This window comes from Pelodiscus sinensis, chromosome 3 (assembly GCF_052426305.1).
Source record: "Pelodiscus sinensis isolate ZL-2025 chromosome 3, ASM5242630v1, whole genome shotgun sequence".
Classification (NCBI taxonomy): domain Eukaryota; kingdom Metazoa; phylum Chordata; order Testudines; family Trionychidae; genus Pelodiscus; species Pelodiscus sinensis.
The window spans coordinates 128,057,142-128,077,231 of record NC_143054.1 but is presented as its reverse complement, the minus strand read 5'-3'; the positions used below and the strand labels follow the sequence as shown (position 1 = coordinate 128,077,231).

General features: G+C 44.4%; 1 protein-coding gene and 1 long non-coding RNA gene across 3 annotated transcripts; one reads left to right on the top strand and one right to left on the bottom strand.

Moving 5' to 3' along the window:
* Positions 1-451: 451 nt before the first annotated feature.
* Positions 452-3,414, bottom strand: COA6 (cytochrome c oxidase assembly factor 6). 2 transcript variants are annotated; one of them, XM_006122050.4, is made up of 3 exons: positions 3,315-3,414; positions 1,959-2,110; positions 452-1,245 (listed from the first exon to the last, which is right to left on the bottom strand). In XM_006122050.4, exons 2-3 carry the CDS (start codon positions 2,100-2,102, stop codon positions 1,150-1,152), a joined length of 240 nt encoding a protein of 79 aa, XP_006122112.1. In that variant the 5' UTR covers positions 2,103-2,110; positions 3,315-3,414; the 3' UTR covers positions 452-1,149. The 2 variants fall into 2 exon arrangements, with proteins under 2 accessions (XP_006122112.1, XP_025039894.1); XM_025184109.3 differs by lacking the exon at positions 3,315-3,414 and adding an exon at positions 2,215-2,537.
* A 22-nt stretch (positions 3,415-3,436) lies between these two features.
* Positions 3,437-19,959, top strand: LOC142827970 (uncharacterized). Its single transcript, XR_012902804.2, has 2 exons — positions 3,437-4,382; positions 14,637-19,959. It is a non-coding gene; the product is annotated as an uncharacterized LOC142827970 (long non-coding RNA).
* The last annotated feature ends 131 nt before the right edge of the window (positions 19,960-20,090 follow it).

Here is a 20,090-nt window from a genome sequence, read left to right as displayed (position 1 = left end):
GTGTTAGATGAATTTAAAAAACTGACAATAAGAACAAAATAGTTATTCCTTGCGGTGGTCTTATTCATATTAAATTCAAATTTTTTTAGTCTCCCTAAATTTTCAATGTACTGCAGACTTTGAACTGATCACATGTTTAGAAGTAAACTGAAATTTTGGTAGGTTGCTAGAGGATGTTATGGTCTTTTGCATCAAGAAAAGGAGTGATTTAGGAATATGGGATAAACCATGTCTATAAATATTAACCTTTTAAAAACCTAAGCAATGTTTGCTGTTCCTAGTAAACTCTATGCTTAGTAGCTTATCTGTTTAACTGTAGGTCCCTGTCTTACTACAAAGCACTTTAAGCATTTTTCACTGACAATTTGGAAAATGCCAATATTAAAACAGGTGCTAATTTGCCTCAGGATTATCTCATTAATGATAAAACAGACCTTTACAGAAGCAAATCCATTGTGAATAAAACAGGAGGAGTTTATATCAGTGCCATCAAATTATACAACTGGGGACGTAAACACACACCCGTATCGTATTTTTTCACATCAGACACATACTAATGATTGAGAAACTGTGTGCCTACATTAGTGGCATAGGAATCTCAACTAGAATTGTGCAGATGTTTAAAAACATACCTAAATGAAGACCAGCTACGTTAGAAATGGGCTGCAGTGATTTAAATCTTTTGATCTTCATTTAAAGCCTAACCATACTGTAAGACAGCAGACAAAAGTTACTGACAATTTTTATCTGCTCACTTATACTGACATATCCTCAGAGGGAGGGAGAAGGGAGGAGCTTTTTAGAATAGTTCATTTGCATAGAAAAACTAATCTGAAAACAGTTTAATAGTCTCCCTATAATATAAACTTATAATTCAGTGCATTGATTTCTGGGTAGCCCTGTTTTGCATCCTAGTTACACAATCATGAAAAATACCATCTTTCTTTGATACATTCTTACAGTCATTCTTACACTCACTTTTTCATTTAATTACTGTTCTCACATAAAAATGAGGCATTTCAACAAGAAAAGCAGCATGAATTTCTAGAGACACAGTGTAAGTTACTAATTATTTTTGACTCAAGGAACTTTTTTCACATTTCAGTCCTTCTTTTCCATAAGATTATTCGTTCATAAGTTGATGCATAGCTATGACTTTTCAGTAGTACCCGAAGGCTGATATTCTCCTGCTTGAAGCTGTTCTTTATATTTTAAAAAGTCTCTTCTTTTGTCAAAGTATTTTACCTGTTTAAAAAAAAAAACAAAAACAACTTACGTTCATCAAAGCAAACTAGTGTAGTATGAGACTCCAACATGTAAAGTTCTTATTCAGACATCGAACAGGAGTGAGGAAAGAACAGTCTTTGATCATTATTTAAATATACACAACTTTTCAGTTTGGTCAAGTGTGTGTGTGTTAATTATTTAGAATATGACCTCAGTTGTTGAACCAGAAACAAATTTGATACAGCACATCATAAAACAGTCTCCAGGTGCCATGCAATTGCAAGTCTTGCCACTATTATGAGTATTCTCCCCTTGAGACCAGTGTTTTCACTTATGCAATATTATCCATTAATTTCCCTGTCTCTGGGAGTTGATAGGATGTTTCTGGAGTTCCCTTCCAGTGGTATATCCATGTAACTTAAGATGAAATGCACTTCAACTATCTGAACAGGCAGTCTTCTGGGTTTAATACATATTCGTTTGTTTGTTTGTTTTAATGGACCATTCCATGAAACAAATACCCAATCTTTAAGAGGATCTACAGTACTAATGCTTTGCTTGCTGTGTAGCAAAAGTTAATTTGTAGTACATTATTCATATTTGTGAATGTTACCAATACACAAATGAGTATTCTGGATAGTTACATAACTGAAAAAAGAGAGGGAAGCAGTGTGTGTTACACCACAATTCAGGTTGCATCTTATGACTGATGAAAAGCTACTAGCACTCACCCATTGCTGAGGGCACCTAGACTCAAAAGAACATCTAAGCTTCTGACACCTAGCTGCATCTTCTGTATTTTCATCTAAGCATTTCCAGTATTCATCCCTGGCTCCCCAGCAAGCTTTCCTTTCCTCCATTGATGGTGCTGACATTTTTATTACTGGCAAAATAAAATAAAATTGTAAATGTCTTGTTCTTGATAAATACTGTGATTGCCTATAGCTTCAAGTTTATTCACACACAAACATTGCGTTGGTTAATGACCTTTTTGGAGCTCATTTATCATGGCTTCATTAATCTTGAGGGTGTCACTTGATCTAGTGCCACAGTAAACTGGGGAGAGCTAAATAAAAACGAATTAGTGTTTATATGCACATGTTAAGTTTCTCAGGTATACAGGCAGTTAGTCACACAAACAATTTAAAAAAGAAGGCAGGTGCTTCATATCAACTTCCACTTACAGGACGCAGAAAATCTTTGCACTTTCAAGAGAATACCAACGCAAATTACAAATCTGGGCATATGCTCCCTTTTAGACAGCAACAGGAAACACTAAAACCCCATTTTCTATCAGTGCATGGACCTGACAAACCTGCACTAGGGAATAGTGATAGAGATGTAGCCGTGTTAGTCTGGTGTAGCTGAAACAAAATACAGGACTATGTAGCACTTTAAAGACTAACAAGATGGTTTATTAGATGATGAGCTTTCGTGGGCCAGACCCACTTCCTTAGATCAAATAATGGAAGAAAATTGGCACAACCATATATACCAAAGGATATAATTTAAAAAAAATGAACACACATGAAAAGGACAAATCACATTACAGAACAGAAGGGGGATGTGGGGGGGGGGGGGGGAGAAGGAAGGTGAATGCCAGTGAGTTAATGATATTAGAGGTGGGGAAGGGGAAATGTCTGTGAGTTAATGGTATTAGGTGATAATTGGGGAAGCTATCTTTGTAATGGGTAAGATAGCTGGGGTCTTTGTTAAGTCCCGTGCGGAGAGTGTCGAATTTTAGCATGAATGCCAGGGACTCCCCTTTCCGGCCCCTGCTACATGGTGCAGTTGAATAATAGGAATCAGAAGTTATTTTCCCAGCTCTAAACTGCTACACAACTCTGAGCGGGCAGCGAAAACTAAGCGCCAGCGCAGCGACACCACCACTTCTATGAGGGAGGGGCTGAAGACCCCCAACCCCGGCCTAGGGCTCGGAGAGCGGTGGGGGCCCCGGTGAGCCCCTGGGGCAGGCAGCCCGGCGATTACACAGCAGGAGCCTGGAGCGCGTCTCCCCCGCCCCACAATGGAGAGACACGCGCAGAACGAAACTGCGGCGTCTATCCCCAGGCAAGTGCCTCACTCACCCGCCCCTCCGGCAGCTGCACAGCTCAGGCAGTAACACCGCGCCGCTCTGGAGCGCCGGAAGTGACGGTAGCAAAGACGACACGGGGGCGGCACCGAGCTGCTTTGTACGCAGGCGCCACGCGGCAGAGGGGGGGAAATCCCTTTTCCTCGTTGCTAGGAGACGCTCTTGGGCCCAGTCCCAGTAGTTGCAGGCAGGAGGAGTGGCAGGCAGGTTAACGCTGGGGGAGGGGTTAGTTGCTGCCCCCCGCGGGCGTGGGGCTGGGGCTGGGCGTTATTTCCAACCCTCTGCTTAGGCACAGGACGTGTTCTCCCCCTCCACCCGCAGGCGCTGCCACGCGGCCAGGTCTCTGCTAGGTGCCAAACAGCCCGTTCTTCTCAACGACACCGCAGTTCATTCGGGAGAAGAGCGCGAATACTGGCTGACAGAGCCACACAGACCCAGCTGGGATCCGCAGAGTCACAGAATCAGCCCCTAGAGTGATCCGGATGGGACTGGAGATCTCAAATACTGCGATGTAAAGCCTTCCCTGATAAAGCATCAAGCAGCTCTGAGCTAGTCAGGCTGCCAGAGGAGGGGGCTCAGTGGTTCTAAGCACCTCAGGTGACATCCCAGGGGTCCCAACCCTGCCCATCAGGTTAAGACAGACATCTAGCAGGGATGATGTCGTTGGTGCTTGGTCCTGCCCTGAAGGCAGTGGACTAGACTTGATGGCTTCTCAAGGTCTCTTCCAGTTCTCCTCTTCTGTGAGCGCACATCTAGTTTACCTGCTTATTCAGATGCCTGGGTGAATGCAGCTTGAAAACAAGATCAGAGTTGAAATCTCAGTAAGCAGTGCAGCAGAATAACGCTTATTGAATGATTTTATTTTTGGCTTGGGCATCAATTGACAGAGTTCCATGTTTGTACTCAGAAGAATCATGGCTTTCATTTTACAGACCGACAGCCTGTAAACGCTAAAATTTTTGCAGTCTACTGGTGGCAACCTAAAAAGTAATGGACTTTGTTTCCATGGGAACCTACAGAGCTGCACTTTTGAAGAGTCTGGAATTTTATCAGCAAGAGACAGGTTTGTAACAAGGGCCTGATCCTGAGAGATATTGAGCACTTGCAGCTCCAGAGGATGTCCGTGTGAACTGGTAGCTGTCTAGCACTCATCAGCACCACACCGTAAAAGCAGAGGATAAGACGCAGAAAAGTACATTTCTCAACTAGAGGCACAAAATGGCTTAGGCAGCTTAATCCCAGAATCAGACCCCACTGTGATTCACAGAATGCCTGCTCAGTTATCACCAAATGCTGTAGGAACCTAAACTCGCTTGACACCTACATGTTTGAAGTTAAATTTCTCTAATTACCTACATTGCTTCCTCTGAGCATGCACATTGCTGCCCTATGCTGGGCATCTGGATGCAGAAATGCTGGAGTGATGCACAAACCATAGGAAAACAAGCATTCTCCCACCTGCTTCAGCTGTAGGGCTTGATCTGGTAACCATGCTCTGAGTCTGGGCCCTACAGGTGAGTTTACACAAAATGCCAGGGAGGGGGAGGAGGTCCTGCTTCATAATCTTTAGCCCAGCAGTTAGGTACTCACTTGGGATGTGGGAAACTCCTAATTCATCCCCTCTCATCCCCTAAGGAGAAGGGATTTAAACAGAGGTCTGCTACCTCACAGATGAGTACTTTAATCATGGGACTATGGGATGTCTCGTGGGACTTCCTCAGTTTGTCCTGTTGAATCATAGAAATGTAGGTCTGGGGCTCAGGGCAGGGTGTCCCATCTGGCACGAGCATTTTCTCTCCCCCCCAGCCCACCCCTCGGCCACTGGAGTTGTTTAAGGTTCTCCCCCCTCCCCATCCCCTCTGCCCCTCTGGCCAGCAAGGGCGTTTTCTCCTCCCAGTATCTCCCCTGGCTGCCAGGGGCCCTCTTTCTCCCCAAGCCTCCTCAGGCCACTCAGGGCCTCCCCCCTGCCAAAACTGCAGCCAAAGGCCAGGATGGGGGTAAGAGTTTGGTGTGAGGAGGCTATTTACTTGGTGTGCTGGCAGGCAAGGTGGCAGAACCGCAACTCTGCTGGCCTCTTCCTGGGTGCTATGGCTATCCCCAATGGACACTGCAGAATAGCTCTCTCCTGTGGGCTTGCTGCCCCCAGTGGCCACTCTTATATGTACCTTCGAACAGCAGTCCCTCCATTGCATGTTATGGAAAACTGTCCTTTTCTCAGGGCTTCTGGTTGTCCTGGAACACCAGACCTTCACCTTGCTTTAGGTTAGGAGAAGAGGAAACTGCATACCAAATTTGGTGGCCCTAACTTACTATTTAGGAGGAGTTCTTGAATAAATGGACTCGTAAACACACACACAGACAGAAAGACACACACACATTTCATGCAGCACTAATTATGATCATGATAATTTGCTTGTCATTACCATAAGAATTCTAAGCTTGCCTCTCTTGTCTCTTACTTTGGAGAAAATGTGCCTATAAAAGTGGGTTATTCATATCAAACTAGTTAAAGACAGTGTTCCAGAAAGGCAGAAGTCTTGGCTTATCTCAGAAGATTTGTTAAGATGAGGCAACTGCCAACAACCAAAGCTTTTGGTGTTCAGTTTCTTTTAGTGATTACTGCAATTTGAAAGAAATTGGTAATCATTTTGCAGGAATGTCCCAGAATGTCTGAAGGTGAAGTTTTTTTGGGATTTAAATAGTATTCCAGATCTATGATCAGCTGATGCCTGTTGTTGACTACAATGTATAATACATGCATATTATTATAGACTGCAAATTCTCTGGTTTCCAGTTAACATCTTATAGTACAGAAGTGCTACATTTCTTGCCTAGCAGACTATTTATCTTATATTTTGCTAAACTAGATCTGACAGTGACTGCATTTTGTACCAAAATGATTTGTCTTGCTATATATTTAGAAATCGATTAGCACACTTTGATATTACTGTACTATAAATAATTATGAAAGCATTGCTCTCTATTCCATAGTTAAGACTTCAGCTTGGTACATAATCCTGGGCTTCACATGGCACTGCTGCTTTGAAACGTGTGCAGCCTGATATCAGGCTCCCTGCAGCATTTCAAAGCGGCAGCATCGCATGGATCCCAGGATCAGCTGGCCTTGGGCTGCACACAGCATTTCAAAGCGGCAGCGCCACATGGAGCCTTGGGTCTGGCCCCAGGCTTCCAGCAGCCCTGCTGCTTGAAGTACCCCCTCTTCTTCCTCCTCCCCTTGCTGTCTCTATCTGAGAGAGGCAGCAAGAGGCGGAGGGGGGGAAGCGACTAGTTGACTATCCTATCGACTAGTCCTTCACATCCCTAATCTTGACTGATCATAATAACAGAATAATGCAGCCTCACTTGTGAGATACTTTTGAATGCCCCACCAAATAAATGAGGTGAGAGGGGAGACCTGCCATGAAGTTGAGACCTACCATGTAACTTTTAGCTTAGTGGTTAGGGGACCTCACTTGTGACTATGGGGAAAGGAAGCCTGACTCCCATTTCAGCATGGGAAAGCCATTACAAAGGCAGGATATGCTAGAGCTCTATAAATTGTGTGGAGAAGTGAATAAGGACATGCTATTCACTTCTTCACATTAGGGATGTAAGTGACTAGTCACTTCCCTCCTCCCCCTTGCTGCCTCTATCACAAAAAGCCGGCTCCCCCCAGCTCCAGCTCTGTGGGAGGGGGCACAGGTGCAATGGTGGCCAACTTTGAAATGTACACGAGCCCAATGTACAAGAGTCCCTGCTGGGACTCTTGTACATTTCAAAGCGGAAGCCCTGCATGGAGCCTGAGGTCAGCAGGGACTCTTGTTCATTTCAAAGTTGGAACACAGTGTGGAACCCAGGGCCAGCGGACTCTTGAGCATTTCAAAGGCAGAACGTGCTAGTCCTTATTGACTAATTGAATAGTTCATGGAAATCCCATCGACTATTCGATTAGTTAATCGAAATTTAACATCCCTACTTCACATGACACAAGAGTAAGGGTGATCCGAGCACATGAATGGGCAGTGGATTTAAACCAAACCAAAGGTGGGGCGGGGCGTCTTCTTGCAAGGCACAGTCAGCATGTGGCATTCCTTGCTAGTCAATGTCATGAAGGCCAACCTGTAAGTGGATTCAATAAAAAAGTGAGCAATTGCATGGCGAATGGCTCCACAAAGGGCTATTAGCCAAGACAGTCAGGGACGAAGTCCTGTGCTCCTCTGTCCATTGCTTTTGAAGCTTCTGGCATTGGCCACTGTTAGAAGATGGGTGACTGAGCTAGCAGGATCATTGGTCTGACCCTGTCTGGCCATTTGTACCATCTTAATTTCCCCCTGACTCATGAGAAGGGAGTTTGAAGAGGGTTCATCTGCCGCTCAGGTGAACACTCTAATCAGTGGGTCGTGGGCTACAGTGAGAAGAGCTCCCACAATGTTACCCGCTGAAGCTTTAGTTCTACTTTAATTAACTTGTACTGGGGTGAGGTGGTATATGAGGATCCTTCTCCAGGCCAATGTAGGGGCTTCTCTGGTGTGTTAGGGGAGCTGCTGGGTCAAATGCCTGAAAAAGGGTTTGTGGCAAGAGGGATGTGCTGCAGCCCATGTACATGCTTGGGTTCTACAGCTAGCGATGATGATGGATGCTGGAGACCCCTTGAGCTTGCCTGTTGAAGCTGATACACTTTCGTTAAATATTATTTGGGCTTTGGCAACTCTGCGCTTTGTAGTCCAGTGGTTGGACATTGCCCAGCTATGGCCAGGTGGCAGCCTTGTGGTCATGATTAATTTGGTAGTACCAGGTCAGTAATAACCTTGTGGAGCTTTTAAATGCCTGGAATAAAGCCAGGCAATGTGGCCATGGACATTCAGTGCTATGGACTTACGCTGCCAAGCCTAGTGTTGGTATGAAAGAGCCCTCAGGTCCACTGACAGATTCATAGAACTTTCAAGGAAGCCTAAGTTGTTTTAAGGCGTCCCCTGAGAATGAAGCAAAATCTCCCATTTCCAGACAGTTTCAAACTTTCACCTGTTTTGTTTTGATATTGTTGATTCATTCGAAATGAAATGTAAGGTACAATGTGTGTATGTGCAGATGTATATAGTGTATGTGTGCATACACCTTTCCCTACTGAACAAGTATTGGCTTTAGTTCTGGCGTGGTTTGAAGGCTCTTTTACAATGAGATCACAGATTGTAGAAACTCCCATAGTGCTCCTCTAGCATGCTTATACAACGTTTTACCTTATTTATATAAGCTGAAAATCTCTCCTTAGGTAGATGCTGTGATGTTGAAAGAGTAGTTGCCGACTCATGCCAAGGTATTCATGTCTCAGCAGGATACTGTCAGACACATAACTGGAATCTGTCTGTCTCATTTATGGGTTAATACAGTATTGATACAGTAGGATGGGCGCTGGGTTTTGTAGGCAGGGGGAGGCTGAGAATCCCCAAACACAGCCCTTAATTTGTTCCAATGGTTAATTACCCTCACAATTAAAAAGGTACACCTTATTTCCAGTCTAAATTTGTCTAGCTTCAACTTCTAGTTCTTGGATCATGTTACACCTGTCTTTGCTAGACTGAAGAGCCCATTAAATATTTGTCCCCCATGTAGGTACTTATAGACTGTAATCAAGTCACCCCTTAAGATTCTCTTTGTTAAACTAAATAGATTGAGCTCCTTGAATCTGTCACGGTAAGGTGTAATCCTTTAATAATTTTCATGGGTCCTCTTTGAACCCTCTATCAGCATCCTTCCTGAATTGTGGGCAGCAGAATGGGACACAGTATTCCAACAGCAGTTGCATCAATGACAAGTATAAAGGCAAAATATCCTCTCTACACTTACTTGAGAGTCCTATTTTTATGCCTAGCAGTATTGCATTAGCCCTTTTGGTCCCCACATCACACTGGGAGTGCATGTTCAGCTAATTATCCACTATGACCCCCAAATCTTCTTTCAGAGTTACTGCTTCAGATAGAGTTCCCTATCTTGTAAATATGGCCTGCATTCTTTGTTCCCAGATGTATATACCTTTAGTTTTTGTGATTTTAAAACACACATTGTTTGTTGGCTTCCAGTTTACCAAGCAACCCAGATTGCTCTGAATCAGAGGCCTGTCCTCTTCATTATTTATTATTAGAAGATTTACCTGATGTTGCTCTGCTCGTTAACTCCATTAATATTTGTTTTTTGGAAAATAAAATGAACATGTACATATTTCATTTGAATCATTGCTCTGGGGGTAGGGCTGAGGATGAGGAGTTCAGTATGGAGGCTGCCCTGGGGTGTGAGGACAACCCCTGCCTCTCTCACTGCAGTAGTTTGGGGCCAGGTGAGAAGTGCCGCTGCAGCTCCAGTGGGCACAGCCAGGGTAAAGGTGCATGTTCCCCAGCTGGGGCAGGTCCAGGTTTATATGTTCTCTCTGCTCCCCAACCAGAGTTTGAAATGCAGCAAATTGTGCACTTCCCCTCATTCCCTGATGGAGGGGAACAGCCAGAAATGTTCCTGTAGGAATTCAGGGGATGGGGGAGCTTCAGCCCTTCTCCCACCCTCCCTAAAAGATGCCTGAGCGGTGGGAGGCTCAGGGCTGGGGCAGTCCCAGATGGGGTGGTGTCCCCAGACAGCCCTTTTCACCTCTCTGATGACTCTCTCTCTCTTATGTATGGATTTATGAGAAGCAATCCTATTTAAGGCACATCTCATTTTCCTAGCTCAACCAAACCTTTATCTTGCTTTAAGTTACGGTAAGATGAAGCTGTATACTGAATTTGGTGGTCATAGCTCTTACTATTTAGGAGGAGTTCTTGAAAAACAGACAGACGGACCGTTGGATAGATGGACAGATGTTCTCAAATATATAATAGAATATCATCTTTCCCTTTCTTCCATTTGTTATAAATATTTTAAATCTTTTTTATAGCTGCCTCTAAATCAAGTTGTTTTTCTCAAGCAACACAGTCTTCTTCCTCAGTTGTAGGACTGTGGCTTTCTGAGCATTTATTAAGATGTTCTTAAAGTATTCACAATTATTATTCACATTTGTTAATTAAAATCTTCCTTCCAGCTGATTTTGCTCATAAGCTTTCCAGCTTTATGATATTAGCCATTTTAAAGTATCAACTGTATATATTACTGTTCTGACTTGTTTTTCTGTTTGTACATTATACAAGTGATTGAGTCATAATAATGTGTAACTAAGCAAGCAGAAAAATTATAGTTCTGAAATCAGTTCTTTATCTCTTCAGGCAAAATCTAATATAGAATTTCTCAATATGGCTGAAATTCTTTCTTAGTTAAGAAATGGTCATTTATAATGTTTAGAAATTCCAAGAAGACTTGTAATTTCTAAATGGGAAGAAAATGAAAGGGGTAAAATCCTGCCACCTCTGCCTCTGGAGTAGGAGGAAGCAGCAGTATAGTTTTGTTGGAGGAAGGTGAGGAGAATTAAAGGCTTTCCACTCCATCACCATCCATTTTTCTTCCTCTAGAATTGGATGAACCTGCTATTGAAGAGGTAAAGAAGTTATAGTATGTGCTATAGTTACATCAAGATTTTTCCCCTCCACTCTCTGCGGCAGGGGTGTCCAAACTTTTTTCAAAGAGGGCCAGATTTGAAGAAGTGAACATGCGTGAGGGCCGTCCCCGCACTCTCAGCCCCAAGGCGGAGGGCCCGCAGGGTCGGAGGCGGGTGGAGAGCGCAGGGCACGCCGGCCTCACGGTGGCCCGGGGGCAGGGCGAACCCGCAGCCGAGCAGGGGAGCGGGGCTGCGGACGTGCCCTACAGGGCAGGCTCTAGGACCGCGGAGGCCATGGGCGGCGGCGGCGCGGCCGGAAGCGGTGCGCTGGGCGCGCCAGTTCAAAAGAGCGCCGGGGAGCCAGGAGAGGGGGAGGAAGCGGGGGCCGTATTAAATCGGAACACGGGCCGCAATTGGCCCGCGGGCCGGACTTTGGACATGCTTGCTCTGCGGGGAAAAAAAGGAACAGATTTGAGATAGTATAAAGCTAGTAATCCTAGACTGTCTCTGCTTGAAAGGGCAAATCACTGAAAGGTCTAGTCCTGCTCAAATCTTGTCCCTCACTTCTTACCCTGCTTGTAACAGGGGCATTCATAGTCAAACCACTCTAGTTTTGCTCAACAGAAATGCTGTTCCAGAGCTTGGGAACTTGTGTGGCTGCGCACTCTGCACATTCCATTGCCTGGCCCTATCATCTTTCTTCAGCACTTGGCGTAGAGGCTGGGACCCTAGGCTATGTCTAGACTACAATGTTTTGTCAGAAAAATGGCTGTTTTTCTGACAAAACTTGAGTTACATCCACACTGAAAACACATTCTTTTGATAGTAAATTGAAAGAACAGAGGGCTTTTTGCGCAATTGGTAATCCTCATTCTACGAGGAAGAAGCCTTTTTGCAAAAGAACTGTTTCACAAAAATGCGTGTGTGGACGGGGAAGAGGGAGTTTTTTCGGAAGAAGAGGAATGAGGAAAAAGCACAGGTGTCCCAATGGCCATTCTGTCCATAGCAATCACTGCTTACAGGCAGTCTGAACACTATCTTTTGAAAAAGCGCATCGCTTTTTCGATATGCTTTTGCAGTGTGGACACTTTGTTGTGCATGAAGAAGCTTCTTGCACAAGAAGCCTGTAGTCTAGACGTAGCTCTAGTGAGGCCTGAATGTCCATATGAACTCTTGTAGTTTTCCCAGGGTTCATAAAATTAGTGCTGCAGCTTTGATTTTTCTGGTGGACCATCTGTAGGTGTCTATTTTGTATCTATGGGAAGATACAAAAGCAAGTTTAGCTATAATGTCTCCCAGCAGTACATTTTACAATCCCTCTGGCAATGGTTGTTTTTGAAGCTGCCAATCCTTTTTTCATTGCACAAATGACATTTGATTTTTCCTAATGTATATTTGCCAAAGAACTCGTTAAGTCTCTCTCTCTGCTACCTATGCAGTTCCATTCCTTTAGTGATTTTGGATTTGGATGAAATGTGGTAGGATGATCACCTGGTTGTTATGGAAATCCACACTGGTTTTTTGGAACAAATTTGTATAATGTTTTCCTTGTGCACTTATCAGCACTACCCTCTAATGGGAAATGCTGGTATTTCGTTGGCCATGTTTTGTGTGAACTGACGGTAATGAGTGAAGCTCTTGGATCATAAAGTGCAATAGCTGGATGCAAGGGTTCAGCTGGGATTTAATAAAGGATTTCAGGACAAGATCGAGTTTCTGAGGAGAACTAATAACCACCTTTCAGTTTTCAGTACTCATCCTGTCCTGTGTTGTTTCAGGACACACAGATGAATCCATAAGGATCAGCCTTCTTATTTTGTGTAGCTTTGAAGTTGTATTTGGCCTGCAGAGCAGACTAACGTCCAATTTCTCATCCAAACCTTCCTATAAGGAGTAGAAAATTACTGGTATGAAATCTTGTTTTTGGATCTACGTGCCCAAAACTTTCATCTAAAAAAATGGATTTACTAGCTGTAAGGCCAATGAAGTGTCAATGAGTTAATTAGCATGATCAATTTCTCAGAAATTGAATAGACGGGAACCGCTTTTAGAAGGAATTCTTAACTGGCCCTGGTGCTAAGCAGGATGTCTTCCATTGGGGTCAGTGGGGTTATATCTGTGAACAGTTGTTGCACGTGAGGAGACTCAATCCCAAACCTGTAGTATTATTACATATTGACCAGGGAGTGTGTGGTAAAGTTCTATCTTCCAGAATGGAACTCTGCCCAGGCACTGCCAAAACTGCTCCAGGCTGCATAAAGCATAGTTTGCATCTTGCAGCCAAAGCAAGGGGCAAGACAGTATGTCTGTGTCCTGTATACAGCTTGGTCTTGTTTGGAAATGAGACATAATTTCTGTAATGCAATGAGGGATTCCATTAATGTGATGAATGGCTACTGGGAAACTGCTCTTGTTTTAAAGTGGAGTAAGTGGCCCCTTTTCCCGCACAGGATGTCTGACATAATCCCTATTTCTCTGCACATGCAAAAGCAAACTGTTTGTAATTCTGATTAACAGGAAGGCAGCCTGTTGGTTTTATTCTGTTCTGAGGGAATCAGAAAGTATCAGAGGCTCTATGTAAAAGTTACATCTAGTTTGCCTATACTTAGGTATCATTTGAATAAACAAGTGCTCTGCATCTCATTTTAATTACGTACTATCAGTGTCTTGGGACCATCTTGGGAAATGGGGATGAGCAAGAGAGAGCTTATGGAGACAGTTTAATCTTGAAAATAATTGGAAATATTAGAAAAATTGAAGGTCTCATTTAAAGCTGTTTTCAGACTATCTAGTTCTAGATGAGTCTGGGATGTATGACTCCTTTTTCAACTGGTTAACCTTCTTTTGCACAGTTTCTCCAGTGTGCTGGATGTAAACTCTTTTTCCTTGTATTTCAGGTATACATTTAATCTCCATTATAATATAAGAAATTATACAGACCCAGGAAAATTAAATTAAGAAATATGCCAGGATAATCCTGTTTTATATTCCTGTTTGAGGTCCTGGGGACCCTAAGTGCTGTATCTTATCGATATATAACACCAACCACAATACAAAATTTCAATGCTAGATGGAACACATAGGCTACGTCTACACTGGCCCCTTTTTCGGAAGGGGCATGCTAATTTTGAAAGTGGGAATAGGGAAATCCGCGGGGGATTTAAATATCCCCCGCGGATTTAAATAAACATGTCTGCCGCTTTTTTTCCGGCTTGGGGAAAAGCCGGAAAAAAAGCATCTAGACTGGCCCGATCCTCCGGAATAAAGCCCTATTCCGGAGGATCTCTTATTCCTACTTTGAAGTAGGAATAGGGATTTATTCCGGAGGATCGGGCCAGTCTAGATTTCCCTATTCCCACTTTCAAAATTAGCATGCCCCTTCCGAAAAAGGGGCCAGTGTAGACGTAGCCATAGTGTTTAGCATTTTTCCACTATCAAAATTTCAGACTGTGGGAAGACTGAGATTCACTAGCCTCTCTGCTCTCCTGTGAAACATCAAGAAATATCCAAAGTGGAATGAAAGAAGGGAGGCTAGTGGAATACCCATCGGTACCACACATTCCAAAGAACCCCAGTGACTGTCAAGGAAGTAACTCCCTTTTCTTCAAGTGGCAGTCCCTATGGGTTTTCCACTGTGATGGACTCATGAGCAGTGCTCAGAGAGCAGGTAGGGTTGCCAGATGGTTTCAACAGTAATACCGGACACACTTGACTTTACATCACTATCCACATTACATCTTATTTAGAAAATACCGGACATTTGTATTTTCTCATTTATATTTTCTCAATTTGTTTCCCGAACAGAAAGCTCAAATATTGGACTGTCCAGTTCAAAACCGAACACCTGGCAACCCTAAGAGGAGGAGGGTGTGAAGAGCTATGCTGCACCACGGACCACTGGATCACTGCTTCAAAGGATGTCTATGGAAGAAGCTAACACCATAGTGCAATGCCTACTAATGGCATATGCAGAGCACCAAGTCACCATGCTACAATTTTCTACGAGTGACACCCTGAACAGATGCCACCAGAGCTAGCTTATGCTCTGGCCAAGAAGGCTTCTACACTTAGTTGGGGGAATAATTTCCTTTTGTTCATAACAAAGCAGGATGCAACCCAAAATCTTGAGATGCTTTGCAATGAGATTGTGTCCCCTTTCATCCATTAGCAACAGAAATATCAGTTTTGGGGATTTTCTAAAGGAATTTGTAGGTAGAAAGCCAGAGCTGGATGGACGTTGAGAGAATGAAGCTTCTTCTCCTTTCTGGTGATTTGAGCTTTGGGATACAAGACAGGTAAATATAGTTTGATTCAGATGGACTTTTTTTGAATGAATTTGTGATATCTTAAAAACACCTTGTTTTTATGGAACACCAGGAGTGCCCCAAACTCACCTTCTCTCCATGTGGAGGTGATGCCATCAGGAAAGCTACTTTTGTAGATAGAGGGAGAAGGGAGCAGGAGGCCAGAGGCACAGGATGCTGTTTCTGTTGAGGTGGTTTGTAGTTCTTTCTTCAGAGTACTGGATATAAATACCCAAGGAAAAGAGGATTGCACAAGAGGGTAAAACAACTGGTCTGATTTTTTTTTTTTGGGCTAAGCAGAGAGTTGCCATCGAGAGGGAGGTCTTTCATGTAGCTTGAACTTCCTTGGGAAAACCCGAGGAGTGCAGCCATGAAACCCACCTCATGTCAACTGCAGACATCCTGGATTGGGAGGTTGTGTCCACTCCATCCAACAATGCCTGTAGGACGACTTGCCATCAACCTTCCTTCATCATGCAGAGCCTGCAACTGAGGCCTGAATTCCTGTGGGAGCTTGTTAGGAAATTCAATCTATTTTCATTAATAAAGTTATATTTAGACATCAGTGCCTGCTAATACGCTCTAAGAAACTGTAGGTTGGTAAACAAGAAGCTGTTTCTTCTGAGAGGGTCCAATTTTTGTAGGAAGAAATTGATCTGAACTGATGCAGTGTATTGTGATCAGTGATTGCTTAGACAACACAGAAATTCAAGGTGGAGATGGAAAACAATAATGGAAAAAGTGCTTTTTCTTCAACCTTTTTGGAGGCAGGACGCAAGTGGCTGGAGTGTTCCAACTGCTTTGACCATTTCCAGTGTGGCTTCATTGATTGGGGCACCACCTTGCTAAGGCCTGCAAAATGGACATCTTGTGGGTAGAGTCCTGAAGAGTCTCCAGGGCAATTTGAAGAAGCTCTGCAATCCTCCTCAGGAGGTCCTGAAACTGTTTGTAATCTTCTGGTTGCAATGCTGAGATGGGTGCCACTGCCTTGTGAGTAGTTGATGTAGACAGAGTCGCAGGGGTTGCTTGAGTTTTTCCTCTTATCTCATGGCACTGCTGAGGGAGCCGAAGTGCTTCTCTGTGAGGGTATCTCCGTCAAACTCCTGCCCAGAGTCCTTGAAATGAGGAAAGCTTAAGAAATGACTTTGTGTGGGGGATGAGGGTAGGACACTCATCCATCCTGAGCCATAGGGTGCAGTCTCCCAACCCTGGCCTCAAGTCTCACTAATGTACCCCAGACCCACAAGTGGTGCGAGGTTCAGGTTTGTTTTCTATTTCTAATCTTCTTCTATCAGCTATTTTGACTGAATCTGTCGTCTCATAGTTGTTCCCTAGAGCATTGCTATGCTGACACAAACACCACCAGGTTCCACGGAAAAGAAGGAATGTTTGAAATAATGAGCATAGCTCCAAATCATAGGCTGATGAAAGGCTTACACAGTCACTGAACATCAAATATCGAATGGAGAGACCCAGGGCTAAAAATACTAATAAAACAGTAGCCTGCCACAGTACAATGCTACCACCACCACCAACAAAAAGTGCCCAGAAAAAAGACTTTGTGGGGGAGGAGGATGACTGTCGCCACTTCACTGAATTAATCAGCACGACATTCTGCTGCAGGGGAAATGGACTAAAATTCTGTGATGCTGAATACTGTCCAGAGTTATTTCATCTACTGTGCTAATTAGCCTGCTGGTTCATTACTGGTCCTGCTGGACTCTGTAAACGTTTCATGATGACTTAGAAGGCAAAGATTGGGCCACATCTTACCCCAGGGTGGACGAGCCAGGTCTGCACCGGCTGAAGAGATGGGCACTAAGCGAGCCATAGTAACTAGGAATAGTAACTGCTGCTAGGCAGTGTGAGCAGCAGCCTCTAGCCACCAGTGAACTGGTGTCAGGGCACTGCCTAGCAGCATGGTCTGAGAGCTGTCGATGAAGTACCTGACAGTGTGGTCCCTGAAGGGCCAAGGAAGCCATAGGGAAGGATTAGGGGAACTAGTCCAGTTCATACCTGGGGGAGGAGGGGAAGAGCAGCCCAACGGGAGGCAGATATGGCTGTGCTGGAAGAGGCCTTATGGAGACGGTGATGTGATGAGCAGCAGCCCCAGGATGGGGTGGGGAGTACAGATTGCAGCAGTTGGGAACAAGAATGACAACCAGCCCTGCAGTGCTCTCCTTTTTGAATTTGCTCTTGGCCAGTTTGTTGTTTCTCCTGGTCCCAATTTTCTAGGCCTGGCTTTGGAGGCTCAGCTGCCTGGCCTCCCCTCTGTAGCCAGCTTTCAATTGCTTCTCATATAACAACCTTTTAGTCAGTTCTTATTGCTGGTCACTATGTAGAGCATTTAGTGCTTCCTATGGGTAAGCTGCAGTCCTAGGACCTTGCCTCTCACAGGGCCCAGTCATCATCCTCAAGGTCACGCATCGTACGGCACAGAGACCAGGAGCATCCAGTAAGGAGACAGCAGGTGTGCTACACTGTACAGCAATGTAACAAATGTTACTCTACCTTCTGTGTGTGTGGTATAGGCAAGAGTGCTTATACTATCAACTCAGGCAACTAGGGGAGGTTTGGGTACCAACCTTAAATAATTCAAAATTGGATGAGTTTTTCAAACACAAAACCTCACCGCCACTGCCTGCCCGTGAGTGACAGAATTGTACCCTATGCTCGGGGGGCCCTCTGAGAGCTCAACTTGCTGAAGCTGAAGAACTTTTAATTAAATCCCAGAGCTGAACCTAAAGTGAGGCAATTACAATCCTGAAATGTGGCGTTAGTCACCCTGCCCTAGTCCCTTAACAGCTTTGCATAAGGGTCAGGGTAGTATAAAGGGTACTACAAGCAAGAGTTCCAGCCATGGGAGGGTTCTGTCTGCCAGCAGAGAACAAGCCCTGGTGTAGGGAGTGGGGTGGGGTGGGGGAAATCACACAATTCTGTGGGGCTTCCAGGCAGCACTATGGCCTTGGGAAATTATTGTAATATAGCCAACTACCCAGGGATGGCTGACATGCTGAGGGTGGGGGAATCCCCTGCGCATCCCAGGGCTGGAAGGCAGGATAGTGGCTAAAAGCCACCATAGCTTTTCCTGCCAATACACATCTGTGAAGGGTGTGGGCACCTCTTTGAGACAGCGCACAAGTGCAGCCTCAGTAGGGTGGATTGCTCACCTCATGCGTGCGTCCCAGGACAGGGAGCTCTACAACACATCCTTTTGGGCCGGAGCCAATTATGCCGATGTCTTTCTGGCATCTTCTCAGCCATCTTCGTTGGCATTGCTCCACACAGGACTATGGGGGTGGCTATTTGAAAATAACAAGATGGGAACCACCACAAGCTGCACGCATTTTGAATTAAGAAGAGAAAACCATTTAGTTTTTTTAAATGCCCCACAGACATACGTGTAATTACCATAGGATCTGTCCTTTTGGGAGCTCTGTGTAGTTTGCTACTCCCACAAACAGGGTAAAACAATCAGGTTTGTTAATGTTGTACTGTGGCAAAAGCCACTTGCCCAGTCAGCCGCCCCACACATATTATCACATTAAAAAATCTCTGTAGCAATGGGTATTTAAGGGTCTGGAGTGCTGCTAGGTATGCACTTAGATAATGTGGCCTATGCTCGGCATTAGAAATGTTCATCACAAAGGGCCTATAGACCACAACTTCTTTGGAGGTTCAAGGATGTCAGGCTTTGGCTGGGCAACTTTTACCTTAGCTGCCTCCTGCTGTTAGTGCTGGATTTATGCACAAGATAAGTAAGCGACAGCTCAGGGCCTCAGAATGGGGGGGGGAGGCTCTAAACACAAAAAAATCACTAGTTTTTAGGTGCATCCTCGCCTATGTACTGGTACATATGCAAATATAAAACCTTATGATTGCTAGTTGCAGTGTTAGAATAATACACATTTGGTAATGCTATGGGGGCTCGTAAATGTGACATAATTTAGGGCAGGAATGGGGAACCTGTAGCCCTTGGCTTGTCTTGATCTGGCCTCTGAGGCTTGGGGGCTACTCCCCCCCCCCCACAGCATTGAGGAGCCTGTTCTGGAACTCTAGCCCCCCTCCCCCCACTACCTCACTGTGGGGCTGAGCACACAAAATCTCCTTGTCTGGGGGTCAGTGGCCCCCCCTCTGCCCCAGAAAAGGTTTCCCCAACCCTGGTTTAGGTCTTCAGCATGTCTTAATCTGGCCCTTCCTGCTGTGCTTATGTTTTCTGGCAGGTGCCTAAGTACAGTGCCCAGCCCATAGATGTGTATTATAGCCCTGCTTCTGCAAAGGAATCAGTCAGTAATGGCCCCTTATGCCCACAGCAAGTTTTTGTTGACTTCTTTGGCAGTACAAGCCTATGCTTATGAAGCCCTTTGGAGGCTCAGGCATATAGGTTTGCACCTAAGTCAGCAGGGCTCTTCCCTGCGGATGGGAAGGAGAGTAAGAGTCTGTGATTGTAGATTCCAGGATTGGGGAGGGGGGGCATTTTTAAAAATGTTATCTTCCTCCTGCTTCATCACTTTGGCTAAGTTATTTCAAGTAGCATGAAATTAATATAAGTTTGGGGGCATGGAGGGAGAAGAAACATAGAAGTCACTGACAGGATTTTTTTTAAATCTTTTAATTAATTAGTTTTGCCAAACAGATAATGGATTCTGAAATTCATTTGCTAAAAAGTTTCCACGTGAATGCCATACTCGCCTGACACAAAGAATGCCTTTGTGATAGCCGGTACCATCAGCTTATGGCAACAGTTGAAAATAACATTTTAATTTTGTATGCAACAATGTAAACTTCAAAAATAGTAAACTAACTTTTTTTGTTCCTTTTTACATAGCATGTGGTCTATCACAGATAGAAATTTAATGGCGAAACTAAATCGCGTAAGTAAACATCTGGTGCTTACAAGTTTCATAAAAAGGTGTTAGATTACATTTGATGTAAATATTGTACAGTTCTTTTT

Excerpts from the sequence above, each read along its gene's own strand:
- COA6 (XM_025184109.3), bottom strand. The coding sequence starts at position 2,236 with ATGATAAATGAGCTCCAAAAAG. Across the intron at positions 2,111-2,214 it reads GATAAATGAGCTCCAAAAAG|TAATAAAAATGTCAGCACCA; the intron begins GTCATTAACCAA and ends TTATTTTGCCAG. Across the intron at positions 1,246-1,958 it reads CTAGGTGCCCTCAGCAATGG|GTAAAATACTTTGACAAAAG; the intron begins GTGAGTGCTAGT and ends TTTTTTAAACAG.